The sequence below is a fragment of the Achroia grisella genome, unplaced genomic scaffold, assembly GCF_030625045.1.
Source record: "Achroia grisella isolate CSIRO2021 unplaced genomic scaffold, CSIRO_AGI_Agris_v1 utg109, whole genome shotgun sequence".
Classification (NCBI taxonomy): Eukaryota; Metazoa; Arthropoda; class Insecta; order Lepidoptera; family Pyralidae; genus Achroia; species Achroia grisella.
The window spans coordinates 9,333,038-9,354,592 of NW_026712573.1; the positions used below are offsets into that span (position 1 = coordinate 9,333,038).

General features: G+C 32.6%; 3 protein-coding genes across 10 annotated transcripts in view; 2 read left to right on the top strand and 1 right to left on the bottom strand.

The window, feature by feature from the left end:
• Positions 1-3,461, top strand: part of LOC131845269 (peripheral-type benzodiazepine receptor-associated protein 1) — a 30,130-nt gene extending 26,669 nt beyond the window's left edge. For all 8 annotated transcript variants that reach the window (XM_059194312.1, XM_059194365.1, XM_059194320.1 and 5 more), the window contains one exon: positions 759-3,461. In XM_059194312.1, coding sequence (XP_059050295.1) covers positions 759-1,124 — 366 coding nt within the window. In that variant the 3' untranslated portion in view covers positions 1,125-3,461. The remainder of the gene's footprint in view (positions 1-758) is intronic.
• Positions 3,462-3,541: 80 nt separating this feature from the next.
• On the bottom strand, positions 3,542-8,360 carry LOC131847394 (phospholipase A2-like). Its single transcript, XM_059196972.1, has 4 exons — positions 8,186-8,360; positions 7,443-7,602; positions 5,676-5,828; positions 3,542-5,155 (listed from the first exon to the last, which is right to left on the bottom strand). The coding sequence occupies exons 1-4, from the start codon at positions 8,358-8,360 to the stop codon at positions 5,071-5,073; spliced, it is 573 nt and encodes a 190-aa protein (XP_059052955.1). The 3' UTR covers positions 3,542-5,070.
• A 5,684-nt stretch (positions 8,361-14,044) lies between these two features.
• On the top strand, positions 14,045-20,464 carry LOC131847380 (beta-chimaerin). Its single transcript, XM_059196949.1, has 8 exons — positions 14,045-14,237; positions 14,811-15,012; positions 16,041-16,280; positions 17,219-17,451; positions 18,158-18,409; positions 18,616-18,747; positions 19,431-19,536; positions 20,073-20,464. Exons 1-8 carry the CDS (start codon positions 14,204-14,206, stop codon positions 20,239-20,241), a joined length of 1,368 nt encoding a protein of 455 aa, XP_059052932.1. The 5' UTR covers positions 14,045-14,203; the 3' UTR covers positions 20,242-20,464.
• Positions 20,465-21,555: the final 1,091 nt, after the last annotated feature.

Below are 21,555 nucleotides of genomic sequence, written 5' to 3' on the forward strand. Positions count from 1 at the left end.
GCTAAGTAGATCATTAATGCTTGCATATAAGTACATACAACCTGATACCTTATGTAAATCGTTATTAATATAAGTACAATATGATACAGATATAAATGACACAAATATCTTATTGTTCATAACTCAGTACTGATCTACTTTCAGCTTACGAAATAGACTTATTTTAAACTTACTACTGTACTAAATCTGTAATGCTCTTTCTACTAGTCCTGTAAAAGAGTTTACATTTCATATGTCTTATTTTAGAAGTTCTAAAATATTTAAATTTAGTGAAACAATTAGGCACTAGATTGATTAGTTAGATAGTCCCTAACCCTAAGTTAATTCATTTAAGATACAACAATTTACAAGAAAAGTGATATAATAGCAAAATGTATTATTAGTTATTTGAAAACCCTAAGTTAAATACTTTGTCGTTATTCACAACTTCTTAAAGGTTATATGTATTTATGGATGGTATATACCAACTGCATTTACTACTTAGTATCATTACATGGCATTTTAGCAATTTCAGTTAAGCAGTTCTGTATCGATATTAAATTATATCTACGCTAAGAAGCACTGTTACAGCCTTTTGAATAGTTTTATGGTAAATCTGAACATTTTTATTTATGTTCCAATAAATGTTAGAGATGTGACATTTATAAAATGCATTCTAAATAATTATTGCGTAATTCTGTATTAATCATGATCAATACAATCAGACCGGGAGAACACGACTGATCGACATGTTACAATGGACTGTGTTGGGTGTGCAGGCGAGACCGAGAGGCGCGGTGATCGCACAGCCAGCGAGCACGATCGCGCGCACGAGCGCTGGTAACGCGGGCACACCCACGGTGCAATCACCTGGCACCGGCACGGCTGGTACGCCGCTGGGCGGCGCTGGCGCAGCCGTGGTCCCTGGTGTATCGACCGCCATCTCCAGCGTGTCCCCCGCGCGCCGCGCCGGCCCCGCCGTGGTGCCTGCACCCACCGCCCAGCCCCTTCCCGCCGCGCAGCCTGTCCCCACCTCCCAGCCTAACCTCATGCAAAAGTTTTCCGAGATGACCGCTCCTGGTGGTGATATTCTAAGCAAAGGCAAGGAACTCATTTTCATGAAGTTCGGTCTCGGAGGTAAATAATGTTGGCGGAGCGGGCCTCGAGCCCCCCTCGCCGTCGCCCCTCGTCCGATAGTTCTTCGAGTGTGAACGACTTTCCGAACTGGCTCGGTTTCTGTTTGGGTATCCGGTTCGGAGTAATACTGCGACTGTTCCGGGAGCTCCGTCAGTTTTGGACGTGGGTTCCCATCATGGTGTTTTTTGAGATTTTCTACTTGTAGGCTGGTCGATTCACAAGTATGAGAGTACTTATTATATAGGAAATGTTGTAAATAATATAAAATTCAATAAACGCACAGTCTAGTGAATATTCAAGTATTAGTGCTGTCTCGATAGTACCCACAGTTGGAGTTATTACACATATGAAATTAGTTGTGTATCAAATGTTTTCTATTCCTCGGACTTTTGCCCGTCTGTTAGGTTAGATCTTGAGTGAATTATTTACACATTATTGCATTGCAACTGCATTATTTCTTATATACTATACCTATAGATATGAAATTATATATAAACGTTATTGTCTAGTTACAAGTATTACTTAACACTCCTCGTGCGGCATAGTATTGTTGTGATTTCTTATAATTAAGTTTACGATCGCTAGTTGTGACTTACTTCTTAAAGACTCTTCTATAAATATTATTTTATAACATTTGATTTCAAATAGGGACTAAACAATTCTGTGAATCAATACAAATATTATTTAACAACCGTTTCAGTTAGGAGATCTAACAGGCATTATGTCCCATTGTTACCGTCCTACTGACCAATATTAATTTCTATTTATCTCAATAATTGTCTGTTGGTACATTGCAAAAATAATCTATCGTGTTCAAATCTATTTAATAATTATAATATCATCTAGGTAACCACAATTAGCAACCCTACTGGTTTTAATGTTTAACAAATACATTGTAATAAGGTACATATTTAAATACATATTATTCTCCATAATAATATTATCAAGTTTCATAATGCATGTAATTATGTATTGAATGTTGTAATTAATAATGATAGGTGCCTAATAAAAATTGACATTAACCATTAATGAAGTCAACAGCTGACAATTGATAACTTATAAGAGTTTTATGTAAGAGCATTGAATTTATACGCCTGGTCCCTTAAATATTCTCGAAATAATAATATTCTGTGATAGTAGACGTGATACCATCTTTATCATTCTTATTATATTATAATAAACTACTGCGTCATTTATCACTTAGTAGATTTATATTTAACAATTCAGCAACTCCCAAGTTAAAGCATTACCTATTTAAATAAAAAAAATGGTATGATTGATAATATGTAAAGATATTAATAGCTCTGTTTATAGGAGTTCGATTGTCTATGCACTTATTTGTTTGTTATCTCTTTTAAACCAAACGGTAGTGATATTTTTCATTTTCAAATTTTGTTACTGGAAATTTATTCCTTCATACTTTTAATAATGGGATTGAACTGTCTTATTTTATTATATAGGGTTCGTGAAAGGTATAATGAAAATAGAGTTTTCTATTCGATAAGAAACCGACAAGACTGCTTGCTTGAAAGTTTTTGTTTTAGAGGTTACACTATTTGTACTGCAATTAAAAAAGTTAATTGAAACTAATTAAACTCGCTGTCATGTTCAAAATTTTGACGAATGTGATTTTTAACGTGACGTAGTTGTAAAAGGTTAGCCCAGCCGAGCGATGTTGAATCTAAATTATCTATTAATGTTCTAAAGTTGTTGTTGTATATATTGAGGGTAAGGTTGCTTGGGTTGTAGGCTATTTCGAGATTGCTCACTTCGTACAAGGGATTCTCTATTAAGTCCTCTATATGCTTCGTATCTATTCACGGTTCTCGTTCTCGTGCATTTCAACTTTTCACATATATAAAAATCCAGATTTAGCTTGAGATTCCTAGTTGTAACCATCGTATATAACATGTATATCCCCACTATTTAGCCCGTTATATTGTATTACTAAATATATATTTAAAATATTGGTTGTACATAATCATGCGTGAGCTGGGGTCAAATATTATTAGCTAAGCACTGCTACATATCTACCTATATAACCTGTATTTGAAGTTTTTCTATCATTAACTAATGGATATTCTAGCGTTATTTCTAACACCGTTCAAGTTGTTCACTTGTTTATACATTGTTATGAATCTGTATCCATATCTTTTATCACGACATGTATAACTTAAACGTGTATGGTTATTTATACGAGATACTATAAAATATGTATATTAATCGTGCATTTATGTGTGCATAATTTAATATAAAGAGTTGTATATTACTTATAATTATAATGAATTATGGCAAACAATATAATGGATAAATCTTTAACAATGTACCAAGGAAAGATATGCTGATGAAGAAAATAAATAATACAAATGCCGCTTCTTTATTTCATGTATTTTTACACTTTAACACAAACACAATAATAGTAATAAATACTGTAAGAATTCTAGTGTATACAAATATCAATTCTCTGAAACTAATCCAGAAATTATAATTTGGATTATTATTCATAATCCAAATCAACTGACATATCAATAATCAAACTAACCAGAAATTGTACTAAGGGTGCTAGATGAAAATAGACTTGTTAAATACTCTCATAATATTTGTATTTTGTGGGTGGTGTCTATGCCACCCAGACAATACAAATAGGAACACTCATGAAAACAAATATGTGTAATATACTGAAAACGAACTCAGGACCATCGGAAATATGGCAGTGTGCTAAACTGCTTGACTACCGAGGTCGGTAAAAGTAACAGTAATGTATCTTTACAAAATTTCTAAAGTTTATAAGTAAGGTATAACAAAAACTAAGTATACATAGAACTACTGTATTAAGGTAGGTATTAAGGCCTTTATGCCAAATTGAAAAACAATAACAGAAGATATAAAGAAGAAATAAATGTAAAATAATCAGACTTCACGTACTTCCTTTATTAACTACTTGCTACCATAAATGTGAATGTCTGTAAAGATGTTTGAATGTTTCACAAATAATGATTCATTTATCAGATCATTTTAAAATTAATCCTAAACCTGGACTAACTTACTTTTCATCTCAATTCACGCAAAACAATGTAGTGGGATACTTAATTACTACATTTCAAGTTACAATAAAGAATCAAACAAACCCGAAAAAAACTTGTAACTACATAAGTACTACAACAATAATCTGTCATATACTAAAAACTTCATTCAAATATAAATAATTTTACTCACAACAATACATACAAATCATAGTTTATAAGAAATCCCACACCTGAAACCATATTTTATTATTATACTGAAATGGCAAACGAACCCACCCGATATATGGCTACTATCGAATACTCAATACTCATGTATTCACTGACATCACATCAATATGTGACGGAACTGGTATCCCTAATATGCTGCCTCTCTGGAGGACTAAGATGTCATGTCTCCGTGCCCTGTAATTTTGCTGCCATATCTCGCCTTTCATCGAAGAACGCAATTTATAAAGCGTGCTGATTGGTGGCTAAAATAGATGACGCAGATGATATTCAACAATCTTCGGTAAAATACTTGCATGGACTTTCATAAGATCAAATATAATAAATTTGATATGACAAAGTAAAACCGACTTCTATAGTTAACAAACATGGTTACATTGTTCTATTATGGTTCATCAGATGATGATGAAGTTGTATGTTAAACACTTAATTGAAGCTACTATTATTTCTAATAACTAAAAAGACACAATTGATTGACACATTTCTTTTGGTGATTTTCATTTAAAAACCAAACTACGGAACTCATAAACATGAATTTCTATGGGACAAACGTATGTGCTTTCAAAAACAGAACAAATATGTTATCGGATCTCCATCCGATTTTAAGCTGAAAAAATACAATCGAAAATTGAACGACACTTTTTGAAGTCACTTAAAATATAATTTAATGCCTAATAACGTATACTCGAATAAAGATCAAAATTTAATAATTAGGAACATCAAACCATTGGTATTCTTTTTCACCGTCGGTGTCATACTCGTATTCTAAACATTTTCCATTGAGCCATCTGAAAATTAAGTAGGTATATTATAAAACAGGTAAACTGGAAAACTAAAAAATATTTGATTGTGAATGGTTTTCGTTTATACCAAACTCTAATAATAAACAAATATTATTTCAGTTTGGTAAAAATTTAAATCAAAATCATTTACTCAAGTAGAACGTTTCAGCCGCTTATGAACGTCAAGTTTTTTGTATTATTATTTTTTTGCCTAGGTATTTCGCCTGTACAAACTACCCTCCAATCATCATTCGCTTCCAGATTCTCATTTTTAATAAAAGTCTATGTCCGTTCTTCTGATACTTGATATTCTATCATTATAAGTAATTTAATTCAGTTGTTGTATAAAGGTAGCAGATTAAATAGAGACATAGGCACACTCACAAATTTATGATACCGGTATGAATAGTTTGTACGATTGCCTTATAACAGGCATACGTATATTACATATATTAGATCATAACAGTTCCATTACGTGTAGGTTTTTTTATTTAGAATAGGTACTTATATATACATATGAACTCACCCTCCTCTCTTCTTGCAGGACGTGATAGGATAGTCTTCTCTGTAGCATTTGGTGCCTATTGCATTGAAATAGATAATGCCTATTCTGTTCGCTGTGGTGCTATTTGCCTCATGTAGACACTGCCGGAAATTCTCATCGCAATCGCAATTGAGTCTGTCAACAAATATAATTATTTATTTAATTTCTCCAGAAAGCATTATCAAGATTGATATTGTTACAGAGCCATTTGGGCACGTAAAAGTAATCGTAAATATAAATTCGAGGAGAACTTTCACTAATATCCGAAGAACCTGTGTTACGGGTCTCCAGAATTTACAGTTTATTACATGTCTTATGTTGTTCTTAGTACCGAGGTGGACTTTGTGGAATATCGACTGCGTGGTGATACAGGGGTACCTCTGTATCTGCTACCAACCTGCTTATTTTGTAAACTTTGCTTCGATGGAACGGTAAGTTATGAGAGTGAGCTTCATGGTGGTAAGTAGTAACGTTCGCCTAAATACTACTTACTAATGAATGTGATCGTTGCGAAATCCTCCCATAAACGTTGCCATTTCGGAGGACTAACTAAGGTGATTGACACTCTTCTTACAAAAGTAAGTTGCTTGGCGGATAAAATAAGTGCGAGTGTTGCTCACGTAGATGACTTTACATAAAGACTAACTCGGTAAATTGTTTTGATTATATTTATTTAAATAACATTATTTACAAAAGACATGGCACAAATGGCGTATATAAGAGTGCATTGTATGTTTTTTTATGCATTTAAGGATTAATTGCATCGTTAATCGTTATATGTGGCTGTGGTTAGAATAAATAACTGTAACAATACTGTACTGCGGTTGGTTATAAATTGTCGTCTGAGTTAATACATTTTTTCATTCTGATTTATTAACATCGGATGAGGTATGCGATTACGAACCTTATTAACATCAATTAAGGATGGCCTTGATAAGTTTTATTGTGGTACCTATTCTTTTAATGCACCCGTATATTACAAGAGATTTTATTATACAATTAAAAAAAATATAGCAATTCGTAGTCTAGCATTTTAACGCACTATCACTATCTTCTTTCCGATGGTTAGGGTTCAAAGCAAATGCGAATATTCATAAGTATAACTATTTTTATTATCTGTTTCCTATGGTTTCTATATATCTAAGTGGTAAATAGTAACCACATTAATTATATTTCAGTGATAGTTAAGTAATATTTAATTAGAAACCATTAAAAACAAATCTTCACCAAGATATTCTATCGACAGAGAGAAGCGGGGCTGGTATCTGCGACTTTTTCACACACTAAGAACCCCACAGGCCACAATGTAACTTGAGGCGCTGTAGCCAGAGCATTCTATTAAACTACTAGACTAAACGGTCAGCTATTCAGTTTAGCTCACTGTCTTTCGCGAGTTGCATTCGTCGCACAATGTAATTTTTGTATTGAGTATGAATTGCATTTGGAGGTTTTATATATATTAAAAAAATATTTAATGATTTCGATAGGTTATCTTGAACCTATGACACAAATTGCTTAGGTTGGGACTACATGGCGCTGTGTGATTTGTCTGCAGTTAATCTTATTAATATTATTAACGAGAAAGTTTGTGAGTATGGATGATTGTTACTCTTTCACTCAAAAACTACTGAACGAATTTTGATGACACTTTATAGCAATATAGCTATACATCAGAATAACATATAGGCTATAAATTTCAAACGGGTGAAACCGCGGGCCCAGCTAGTATTATTATGAAATTTTACTTACCTAGTGTAAAAAGCGGTGTTGGTTAGATTATGTCTAGTTTCGCCGGCTTTGATGAGGTCTGGACATAGGTCATGCGATCTGCAGCAGGCGTCCGTACTTTCAGATGTACCGAGATCATCGTAGTCATCTGCTATGTTGCCAGGACCACACCATTTTGTACCTTCAAGGTAACAGAATATTTAATTGGAACCGCAAAAAACTGACGTTCCACTTGATGGTAAGTGGGTACCGTCGTATTAATGCGTTGCCATTCTAGAGAACTACGTAGTTATGCGTCTTATTCTTTATGTCCACTGCCTAAGCGCACCCTACAACCGAAACACCATTTACAAAGCAAGTTGACAAGCTTGACGGCCGAAATAAGAAGCAGTAGTAGAACTTCAGTAGCTACCCATGCAGACAACTTCTTCAGTCTCATTTGGCAAATATCTGTACTACATGTATGTTATATACGTAGCTCAGAATTTCTAAACATGTTATGCTATAACATGTTCAGAATTACATCTCGAAATTCCAAAGAAATAAGTGACTTTTTCACTGATATGTATAATTAAAAAAAATACACTGAAAACTTACTAGTCCTACTAACTCGCCAACCGAAGAGATTAAGATGATTCTTTTTGAAATTTAGAAAGATTACTCCCAGGTGTATCCACAAAGAAATTACAAAATCAGTTGAAATTAATGTACAAGATAACATAAAATATATACACAGGTAAACACAATTTTATAGGAATACTGACCTGGATATACCAAACCTAATCTCAATTGTTTCAAGTCTTCATCAGATATTTCATTATCCGAATCACCAGCAGTCCTTGCTAGTTGGTCGAAATCAATATCATTGAAAACCCAACAATTGGCGCAATTAATTGTAACAAATGCTAACGCAACCAGTACTAAAGCGTAATGTCTCATTTTACTCTGACAAATATAATTTATTTTACTGAATAATTAGCGTGGCTGTTTTATACCAAGTAACGAAATCGTAAACACTTTCTTTATATATACCCCTTTATTTTGTTTATCAAAGGCTATGGTTTGTACGGCAGCGTGTGTGGCGAAGGCCGCGGAAGATTGTTACTGTAGCACTTCCGGCAATTGCAGTATTTATTTATATTTTGATAAATGTAGGTAAGGACTTGCATGATAACACGAGAATGTCGTAACCTCGTGGTTTACGGTGACTCTTCAAAGATCTCAGCGGGTGTGAGTTAGAACTTAACCGCCGCTAATATGTTAGTTTAGAACTACCTTTCTGGTAATTGTAACCGACAAATCTCCCTCTCTCTTTCTCTCTCAGAAATATGTGTATGACAGAGAGAGACAGAGAGAGAGAGAGAGAGTTCTCTCTTACATATTTCTGCTAATTTGAGCCCTGTTTTTGGCAATATAATACCAGTATTACTATACTAGTAATGTAAGCATGATGGAGTGACCGCTAATATTCTTGGTGTTGTTAGTTAATACGTTGTAGTACCGATTTACCATCAAGCATGCTATATGCTTATTTACTACTTTTACTTAAAATAAATAGTGAAGGATCTATATTTGATCAGATTTCCTGACCCAACAGTTCGAATCTGGCCAACGCCAAGCTAATAATAATATTAAATGCATATGTATCTACGTATACCATACACTTTCTATCATAAGCTAATATATTACAAAAATAAGTGTCTACTATATATCAACACCATCCCAACTGCGCTAGCCATGGTACACATAGAAAAGAGAAAACTGTTTAATATATCCCAAAAATGTTCCTCCTTATTCGACTAACTTATTCTATTATACTCCGCTAATTGGCTTTTATACATACCATTTCTTTATACCAATGACAACAGTCCATACTTCATGCTGTAAACGGGCCTATGATAGGTATAGATAGATCACTCTAGGCGAATCTAATAAGAGTAGAATAAACTAAATCTGCATATGCTTATACTAATAACAATTAAACGCACTACTCGCTCACCCACATATAAATTTAATTCATCTCTTTAGTATCTTAGACGACTTTTTAGCTGTTAATTGTTAAAAATACCTTCGATTTGATGAATAATAGCAGCGTGTTTCTTTAAGGAAGAGCTCATTTTTAGTTATGGAAACTCCATTACAGGCAATGTATATGCCAGAATAAATATTTTTTTAAAGAAGAGCCGATTTTTAGGCACGACAACTGGTAACCCTATTACAGGCAATGCATCTACCAGGTGAATTCGATCTCCACGCGGTCGTCCGTGGAAACCGTCGTGGATTATTATGAAGTTCTGGTGAAGAATTCAATAGAACAGAGCCTACAGTAGGCTAACTGAGCATTAGAATATCATTCACTGACGCCATGTTAGCATGTATGATATAGTAAACAACTTTATTAAATTATATATTTTTATTAAAGTAAACGTAATGTATGTGTATGTATAATATTTCGTAATCATTCATAAAAAGAATTTATGTTCCGTCTATATTTATTTGTTGGTCTGCGGGCTGTTGTGTCGACTAGATTACTTATACTATTATATATACTTTACGATTAATTTGTATGCAAAACATTATGCACTTGTTAATCTAAAGCTTATTAGTTAGCATTACAATTTAATTGCCTATTTAAATAAAATAATTACTCATTTTATTTATTTCTGAAGGGGAACGGAAGATCATCAGGAAATGTCATCATTGTTGAAGTTACTAGAGACTTTAATTCAAAGTCTAAATTAGTAGATAATAAGACTTGCGTAACATAAAGTAGAATATAAGTGTATGTACGTATGTATTTAAAGTACTAGTTACGGATTTTATCTTCGGCAAACATTGTGGTATATTATAATATACCACAATGTTTGCCGAAGAAGAACAGTATACTGTTTTATACACAAGGATATAGTGTATTTTATATAGTGTACCTATATATGTATACATATAGGTACACTATATAAAATACACTACTACTATAAAATACAATTATATGTATTTCTAAAAAATAATACTATTTTTTAGAAATACATATAATTGAATGGGCATTATGTACCTGGACAATTCGCAGCGCGTCATTTTATTCTAAGGTAAGCAGAGCTTGTGTTGAGAGTTCTAGACAGCTGATATAAATATATTTTTTTAATATACATAGAAAACATCGTGACCGTATACAAACAATCATACTCATATATACATTTTTGTACCGAGTTAGGATTTGAACCCGCGACCATCGGAAGTAAGGCGGTGTGCTACACCGTTAGACCACTGAGGTCGTTAAATTGAGCAGACATGTCTGGCTACCGCGCCAAGAACTCAGCGTGAGGTGCAATGTCGTTTTATCTTTCCATGAATAATTGAAAAACCTATTTAGCGTATCGGGAACACGACGTCATAGTATAATAAGACGGATGTTAAGTAGATAACTTAGTATTGGATAGCAACACAAAACAAAGAGGTAGACCTACCTCTTTATAATGAGTGACTCTACCTCTTTGCTCTGTGAATAGCAATATATTGGCAGGGCCAGCGGAAACGGGCATGCAACGCATGCGGAGCATGCGGGCGCCTCGTCAAAGGAGGGCGCCATCACGAAATTCGGTTATATACTATAATTTTATTAAAATATACAATCTATAGAATACTTAATAATTTAATCTAACTTAACTACAAATAGGGAGTCATAAAAAACATATTTTGTTTGTAATGTGATGTTTAAAACAACCATCAGATACACGTACAATAGCACAATTTCCAATATAATATTGGATGTTGTGCTGCTGGCCGTATGCTCTTAATAGATATGCAGCCATAGGCAGAATGAACTACCAAGAATTGAAAAAGCTACCTTTTAGCTAACTCTTACATTTATTAGATTTACAATCATACAGACTATATAATGCCACAAAATTCACGGGTCAGGTTATGAATTTATGGTATTTTTTGCTTTGTATTCAAATAACATCATAAAAATGAAAACTTGCGCAATTATATTATATTTCTAAAAACAGGCAACATCTCTATTCCTTGCTCAGTCTGCATGCCTGAATGTACATTCAGAAGAGTGATAAAACCAAAAACATTACTAGGATTTTAATTTTTCTACCCTTGACAGTTAGTTAAAATCACGTAAAAAAATCTGGTCAATGTAAAATAAATGTTACTTAATTTTTGTTTCTATTTCCAAAGTTGAAGGTAGTTAAATGTTTAAATAATCAGATATGATTTATTAAGCTCCTAGCTATTTATCCACGAGATTGTCTTTTGAGATTTGAAAGAAGTCCTCGAGATATAATTTCTCTTCACGTCAAATTTCATTAAGCTCCCGTTATAAATAGTTTGATAGGTAAGCACACTGGCATTTATAATATGTAATGTGCCAACGATTTTACATTGTACCCCATTTCAGTCTTGTTGCATTGTATACCTACTACATCAAATAAAAATATAATATTTTTTTCTCTTTACACTACGTTGCTTTCAATCTCAGAAATTCTCATAAATATTAGTCTGAATAAATGTATGTGTAGGCGTACCTTAAGATGGTTCCAATGTATTTAGCAGTTCCAATGTTTTTAGCCGTCTTTACTAACGGAGGATATTTCATTCAGGATATTAGCGTATAAGTAAACCTTTTAAAACCAGCACTTCTTTGAGCCACGTTCTGTCACAGATATATTTAATATGTAGCATGCAATTCCATGTGTTGAGAGATAAAACTGTACTGTTGAGGATACTCACACCTCAAAAATATATTTTCAAATTATTCTTTTCAATTTAATGATAAACCAGCCCCTTGAATTAGATTCTATAACTTAGGTATATGAAAGAAAATTACAGTTCTTTGTTGTCAGAAATTTAGAGTTTAAATTAGTGATCTTTTTATGTAATCTTCTTAATGACAATATCCACAATAGCAAATAGACACGAACCAACCGAATACGTTTCGTCGGTTTCCGATTACTTAAATAGGCCTAGAATAATCCAGCATAATTCTGAAGGCATCCTTGGAACAGTAAGTTAAAACTATTTTTTTATTGTCATATAGTCCAGGGAGAAGCTGTAGATCGTCATATATTTTCCCGAACCACAAGTTAAAAACAGTGATCTAGAATGCTATAACTGTTTCACGGTAATGTAACAATAGCTATAAACTATGGATGCCACAGTTTTATAATTTTCGTAACATTGTTTGAATTGTTCACGTTTTGTTTGATTGGATATTGCTCAAGCTTACACTCTGTTTATATGTAGTCCTCTATGGCCATACCTAATCTTTTACAGCAATTAACATTCAATTTTAGATTTAGGAAACCCGCATATAGGAAATCAAATAATGATATACTTAGTGGGTCATTACCATCTTAAACCATAATAAATTTTATGTTATCTTTATTTATTAATTAACCTACGTAGGCTTTTGTAACACTCGATGCATTGGTATAAGTCTAGTGTGTTAATTTCATTTCTTTATCAATGCTTTCGAGAGTCAGTTAAAAATGTCAACACGCAATGTTCCTATTTTTTGGTGCCGATTTATTTAATTCGGTCAGATTCAAACTCACGACCTTTGAAGACAGGTATTGAACCACTAGATTACGACACCCTTCCTACATAGAAATATTTTATTAAATATATTTAATATTTCAGGTCTGGTTGACGTTTTCGAGTAACACAATATCTTATATCTACTATGTTGTTATAAACATACAGAAGAAAAAGTTAACCCAGACTGTTGAAAGATGAACGATGTCTAGTTGTATATTAATACATATATGTATCTATAAATATTTTCCAAATGCATATAGATAAATTTGTAGTTAATTTATATCGGCGTATCCCGCACTGTATGTGTATACTTCATATTGTATATTATACACCTACGTAAACGATATCAGAATATCACATTGTTAATAAAAATATAATTACACTAAAATATTCATAAAAACAAGTGTTTGCAACATGCGAGGAATCGAACCTGTGACACCACCGGGGCCATCAAAATAATCAAACATGTTACCTACGCGTTTTTTAAATTACAATACATTGTCATCAAAATATATACTCAATATTTTAGAGCATATTTACTCCATTATCTAAAATAAAAAAAAAACCCTTAAACCGCTTTAGTTTGCCTCTCTGACGAACACAACGCTATATTTCAGAATCTTAAGGTAGATACTGTTACTGTTAACCCGTTAACCAAATTCTATTTAAGAGAAAAAAAAATTGCCACTAGCTACGATTAATAGTAGCTTCATTGCCAGCGATGTACCCTATCAGATCGATTTCCAGCCCCCCCCCCATCTCCTTCGTAGTTAATTCGCCATAAATAATAATTCCATTTGCTAGTAAATAATGGACCAATAGTAAAAACGACCTTCATGCGTTTTCCTCTGGAAACCATCGTGATAAATTTCTGGTGAGTTCATTTCGGTGATAAGTTTATTTATCATCATTTACTGGCATTCAACAATATACATACCATATATACCACTTATAGTAATTTAATGAATGTGTGACTTTCTTCTACAATACATTGTTTTATATTTGATAATGTAATAACTCCATTGAAGAACTAATGTCAAACCTTATTGTCAATGTCACTAACGTGACGTATTCTGGATTCCGTACTGTATATTTATATTTTTTGTTTATGTTAGGATTTGTTTGTCTGATTAATGTATTTCCTATTTAATTTATTTCAGTTCCTTGAATATTAGGAACCTTGACATAGTTATTGAGATAAAGTGGATAGCAAGTACATATTCAAATAAATATTAACCATGGAAAATCTGAAAAATATTTGGAAACCGGAGCGTAAGTACTGTGTCAACGGTCTCTTAATTTGATGATTAGGGTACTAGGGTTCCGTTCTGACTTTAACTCATTTGATATAGATGATAGTCCTATATGGGCAGTTGTACGATAATGCTGGCATGGCGGTAGTGATTATAACTGCTTACACCCAGTGGGGTAACAATAAGATGACACAGTGAGCAGATAACTACGGATTTCCGCCCAAATGGCTGAGGCCGAATCTTTCGAGTGCCCGAGGCACAGGAAGAGTATGACATTAATAACATAATTACTACTTATTATTTAAAAAAACCATATTGTGCAGATTTTTAGGTAGACGGTTACAGGATGAATTTACCATGTCTCAGATGGTACAATTATAGCCCCCTAATATAATGAACCCTATCAGGTTGACCTCTGTGCCCTGTACCCTGTGGAAATGGTCAATTCAATGATACAAGTAACTGTTAAGTGCGGTTACCAGTTCATGTTAATCCTATCATCCTCCACTAGGAGTCCCCCAATATATACTGTTAGCGCAAGTTATTATGTCACTCTATATTCACCCTTAAAACAATATTCATAAATTTTCAGTGTATAAAATTCAGCTGGAAGCTCCTTTGCCAAAGAGAATAATATGTGAAAACTGTCCTGACAGACCTGAGTTTTATGGCAAAGAATACCATGGAGTTGTAGGTCACAAAGAGGCAACTTTGTTATTAGAAAATGAACCTAATGGTGCATATATAATTAGGAAAGGAAATCAATGCAATGATTTTTATACACTGACATTGAGGTAAGTTTCTTGTTCTAGTAGAATAAATTTACATACTATAGATTTAATATTTATGTTCTACCTCTTTTTTTATACTAATGTAAATAGGAAGTAACTTAATAAAAATAGAATAGAAATAATCTTTCTTCAAACAAACTTAACTCTTGGACAAATTAGGATGTTATTTATTTTGGTATATAAACACTTTGCTTCAATTGAATGATTGCTATTATTTGTTTACTGCTGTACATACTAATGTAGAAACTTTATGATAGTGTAAATTTTGAGAAATAGGCCCACTTAATCTATAGATGCCATAATGTAAATGCAACTTTTACAAAAGAAAAACATAGCTTAATTTGGAATTATGTATTAACTAGCTGTTCCCACGGTTTCAACCATATGAAATTTGTAGTCAATATGTTATTCTGATGTGTAAGCTTTACTACTAAGGTTACTGTAAAGTTTCAGAATCTGTTCAGTAGTTTTTGCATGAAGGAGTAACAAACATCCAACTATCCATACTTTCAAACTCATATTTATAATATTAGTAAATAATAAGGAGGTAAATTATAATAAACTCCTGCCAAAGTCTGTATTTCATCTGTATTTACAACTAGTATGAGTATTTACTTAATATTGTGATTTAGTTTGCCTATATTAGATGATCTACATCAGCGTTTCCCAATTAGTGGTATGCATGCCCCCAGGGGTATGTGAAGTTACATTAAGGGGTACATGCGGCTACACGGTACATAAGTAAAACAAACATACACACACTCACAAACTTTCACATTTATAAATATGCAAGGTTTGAGGTCCTTTTTGAAGTCGTATGCAGCAAAAACTATAAAGGGATTCACTGATCTACATGATATATATCTGCATTATATCACTATTGGATAGATTATGTAAATAATATAATTATTATTGTGTCTATCAAAATTAGTGTTGCATGTAATAGACAACATTGGAAAGACAATAATTGCTAGCTATAATTAAGTACACTGTATTAATACTATGTATATAATAACAGGACTTAATTCCAGGTTTAATGATAAAATACACCATTATAAACTGTATTATGATGGAAAGCATTACATGAAAGATAAGAGATATGAAACAGTACATGACCTAGTCAGGGATGGTCTAATTACCTGTCATATGGAGCTGAAAGCCAACCACATATTGGAGATGATCAACTCAGAACAACATCGAACCAAATATACAGACAGTCCTTATGTCACACTCAACAGGCGGAAGTTGAACACTTTGTCACAAATTAAGCAGTAATATTTTTTATTAAATATATTTGTATTTAATTTTATACATATTGCAACCATAACAACTGCATTAAAAGAAAAAACTGGTAATCCCATTTTTTTAGTTTTTATGCAGTTATTATGCTAATATTATAATAATCTTTATTGGAACTCAAAAATAATTTTGTACACATTGAAATGATAGTAATACCTGACTGTCGACTTAAATAATAGACTTTAAAGCTTTAAGCATAAATTCATTATCGCATTTTTTTTATTAATAAATGCAGATTATTATTAAAAATGAGATCTATTGCACAAAATGTTTTCATGTTTGTGATTGAAGATTTGACAGAGAATACATGGCTTGCCAGTCAATGGATTTGAACTAATTTTTAACTCAAACATCCACTCGTAATGATTACTAATTATGTAGTTTTTACAAAGCAATAGTTTTCAGGCTTTTCTGTAACTTATTATAAGGGACATAGACTGCATAGTCCACACTGCCTAAGTTTAGAGCACGGCGAGTATTATTACGATTAGGAAGAGATAAAAAATCAGTATTAGTTTGATTACGTCACTATTGTATTCCCAGAAAAAATATGAATCAATATATTTACTAGATTATAATCTCCTTTTTCATAGTAAATTAATTACGTATCCATGCAGTTTGCGTGATGTGTTTAAGAAACTTTCATTTAAGGAAACTGAACCACTTTCATGAGTTTTCTATTTGGTCTATCTATTTTATCTAAACTTGTAAAAAAAATGTACTCACGATTAAATCCCAGTATCAGCTGTCGACATTGTAGGAATATTTAAATTAAACGTGATTCCGTACCGTAGTTTAAGACTAATTTATTATTAGGTTCCTGTCGGTATTTACATTATTGGAGAGTTAGTCAAAATATGAATTCACAGTAATTTTTTTATGTTTCCTATGAATCTTGACTTATTTTTAGGAGTTCGAACAGATCAAGTCCTCTATTTAATAAGACTGAACAGAATGTAGAATTGGACATCGAGACTAAGAAACCAACATTTGATCTGACTCCAAGTCTAGAAGATAATCCCCTCCTAATCAAATATTCGAAGTGTCACAGTTTCAAAGTACATACATTTAAGGGATTGAACTGGTGTGAACTGTGCGCAAATTTCCTTTGGGGATTTACTGCGCAAGGTGTCAAATGTGAAGGTAAGGTGTCCCTTCCTTTATGCTGCCAAAAAAATCAAATGGTGGCGGTGAATATAGTAGTAAGATACTCGATAAATAATTATACGTTTCATATAAGCAGATTTTCTTCAAATTGTCTTCATTATCATCTTGTACTGTACCCAAAATCAATCTCAAATAATTCAATTATTATTATTATAAAAAAAATTGCAAAATTGTTAGATTTGCCGGTAATATTTTTAGTTCTTACATTGTTTTAACTCTTAAATGTAATTAAAACTGAAGTAGCTAGCTGAACTGGACGGTATGGATAGTAATAAAGAATGTTGATGTTCATAAGTGACAGAAGATGTATCCTAAGTGAATATATGAGTCTGACCGTGCATGCCGTTCGGGTAACTAGTAAAATGTAATATCATATAATAATATAGTAATTTCAATTACGATTCTGAGTTCGAACAACAAGTCAATCTTAATAATATTATAAACGCGAAAGTTTATGTGTATGGATGGATGTTTGTTACTCTTTCACACAACGACTTACTGAACGACTTTTTCGAAACTTTACAGTTATATTGATTATGTATCAGAATAAAACATAGGCCATATTATATATTGAAATCTAACGCGGGTGAAACCGCGAGCACAACTAGTAGCTATATATTTGTATTAATAATACCCGAACCAATTTGGAAAGAATAAGCAAAGTTTTAATGTGTATTTTTAGATTGTGGCTTCATAGCACATTCCAAATGCTCCGAGAGAGTACCCAATCATTGCGTACCTGATCTCAAAAAGCTCCGAGGTGTGTTTGGTATAGATCTAACAACATTATTGAACGCTCACGCCAGCACGCTCCCATTTGTAGTCAAGAAGTGTGTAATAGAGATTGAAGCTAGAGGAATGGACTCGGAGGGTATATATCGAGTTTCCGGATTTGCAGATGAGATTGAAGCTCTGAAAATGGCATTTGATAAAGGTACGTATATTAACCATAGACAGCTTGTATAGTTAAGGTATTTTTTATGTTTCCGATGCGATGCGATATTCTTATACGTGAACCGATTTTACTGACCCTTTTTCTATTTGATTGCTGGTAGTTCTTCTATGTGGTACCACTACAAATATGATCAAAAAAGTGGTCTGAACACAGTATTATTAAGTAATGAAACAATTGTTCAACAGATGGTGAAGCGACAGATCTCAGTGTGTACAGCAATATAAACGTCGTAGCCGGAACGCTGAAGTTGTATTTACGATTGCTGCCGGTTCCTCTCGTCACTTACGAAGTGCATCCAAAGTTAGTGGAAGCGATTCGTAAGTATATATTTATTGCCCACAACTTTTTTATTGTAACTATACTGGAAGTTAATACATGTTTTTAAACGGCCATAGCGCTCTATCAAATTTTAGAAGGTATTAGCTTCTGCGCGTAAATTCTTCCACGTGTCTGGTAGGAATAAAATACTATTATATGTCCTTGTACAACCTAAATCTCAAATTTCATGATGATTGGATAAGCCATTACGGTGTGAAAGCGTAACACACTCACTTTCGCTTCTATAATTAGAATCACTCGCGCGTTACTGAGCATTTTGATGTGAAGATTTTTTTTTACCGACCAATAATATGAAGATTGAATCATTAGCCTAATTGGGTAGAATGTCTGTCAAATTAGTATGTAAACCTAAAATATAGACTAAAAAGTCATGAGAGTCGTAGAGTGTGTACCCCTACGTATCTCAACCGCCAAGCAGCATACTTTGTGAGCTATTACATTAAGTAAGCTTGATGCAGTGAAATTACAGAAAAAGCGTTGTAATATCTTATTCTTGTCTTGGTTGTAATATCTTGCCATTCCCAAGGAATAAGATGGTGATACGTTGCCACGCATGAGTGCTGTCACGGGTTAGCATTTTTTGCATTAACCTTAAAACTTCAATTTCGGCTATTTAATTAATAGACACATTTTAAGGCATATATTCTTTATTTCATTGCAGAAATGAAAACAACTGCTGCACAGATTGCAATGTTGCGAGAATGCTTGGACAAGTTACCACCAGCTCATTTCAACTGTCTACAATATATGGTGCAACATTTGTATAGGTATGTTTTGTTTAATATTTTACTGAGTTATATTACATTATGTTGTCTGTGTCCAATCGATCGACGTAGGAATCTACCGTTTTGGGCCTTTGAACTGTACCTACAGTTTAAAGGTGCAAATTGACTGAGGTCGATCTCGACATTGAGATTAGATTTAAGATTAAAATTACTATTTTTTTATTTTAAAATATATACTACTAACTTACTCTTCAGTATATTATAAATACTTCTATTCCAATATTTTAGTAGCCCTGGATGAACTAACACGTTGTCTGTGTTACATTTCCTGTTTTTGCAATATTTCTTATTGCATCTCTGCTCCTATTGGTCGTAGAGTGATGATATATAGCCGATACTCTCGACTCGACTTCGTCCTCAATGTATGCACGTTCAACACTAAAATAATTTTTAAAATCAGATCAGGAGTTTATCCCAAACATCCAAGTTCACAACCTTTAACTGTGTAATGTTAGTATAGTTTGGACTTATGTATATATATATATATATATATTATATTGTACTTATGTATATCTCAGGGTAGCGCAGCAGTCGGAAGTGAACAAGATGAGTCCTCATAACCTAAGCACAGTGTTCGCACCCACTCTTGTCGCGACGCCTCCAGCTATAACGGACTTGGCATTCGAAATACGCGCTCTGCAAGCTCTCATAGAGAACTGTCCACAGATCTATTACGGTAATAAGTAATAAGGACATCCTTGTTGACTTAGTTTATGGTAGGGACTTCAGATTTGAGCTTTTAAATTGAACTCTATTCTGGAGAGTAATGCTATAAAAATCACTCATGACGATGAGATATTTCAATAATTTGCTAAAATTTATGTGCAATACATATTTAATTTCTTTCGTATAATCCTTTATTTCCTAGGTAAGTTCCTAATTATGCGCTAAAATTATTTTAAGAACTAAATAGGACTGATTTTATTTTTACATTTTTTTTATCCAGTGTATTATATATTTTTAGATACTTAATTTTGAAAGGAATATGTCTAATATTTTATTTACTACTGATAGAATTTTGGTACCTAGTTACCTACACAATGAAGTCCTAAGATACTGCTTACCAGTAAAACATATATAGAAATGTTTCGAACTGTAGTATGTATATAACCTGTAGTTGAATCTCACTTTTCACTCATTCTTACACATTGAATTTATACCAAAGATGAGGCAAAATGACCTATACCCGAAGCCTATCTAATTGAACAAAGGAAAATAAAAAAATATTTATAAATACTATTTTTTAAATTAAGATTCATTCACTTCTTCCTTTGAAATATTTGATTTCTTTATAAATAATTTTATATGAATTTATTTGTATAAATGCAAATACAAAGAAATTGTATATGAAGTAGTCATGCTAAGTCCATATACTACTATTATTATATCTATACATGTAATAAAAATGCAACTTATCGCTGTGTATATGGACATCAATTTTGAATTTTTATTTGGTTGATAAAGTACATCAATAACAGTTTTTCTATTTATAAATAAAAAAAACTATTATTGGTGTATATTATCAACTTACTTTATGAAAGTAGATAATAATTGTCAGATATTTTCTGTTTTGCGCGATTTGGGTGCAGATTTCATTAAATATTCTGGCAAGCTTCACTTAAAATTTAATGTAATACCAATTGGTTTACAAAAAAATTAAATATTGCGCCCAGTACAAAGTCGCAGTCTCCGATAGTTTATAAAATTGCTCATTCATGTCGGTCATCTTAATTTTAAATAGTAATATTAATATTAATATTGTCAAATATTGTCTTACATAGATTTATTAGTGTTTTTTTATATAAAACTTATTACGTAATTTGGCATCCATTTTCTAAAAAAAATGTTTTATTTATATTAATTTTACGTAAATTGTTTAAGCTAAAAATATCAATTTGTGATAGTGTAATAATTGGATCTTTCAAAAAGATTTCTTTATAAACCATTCCATATTTACTTTTATATGTATTTTTTAAATAATTACTGATCTGTAATAATTTT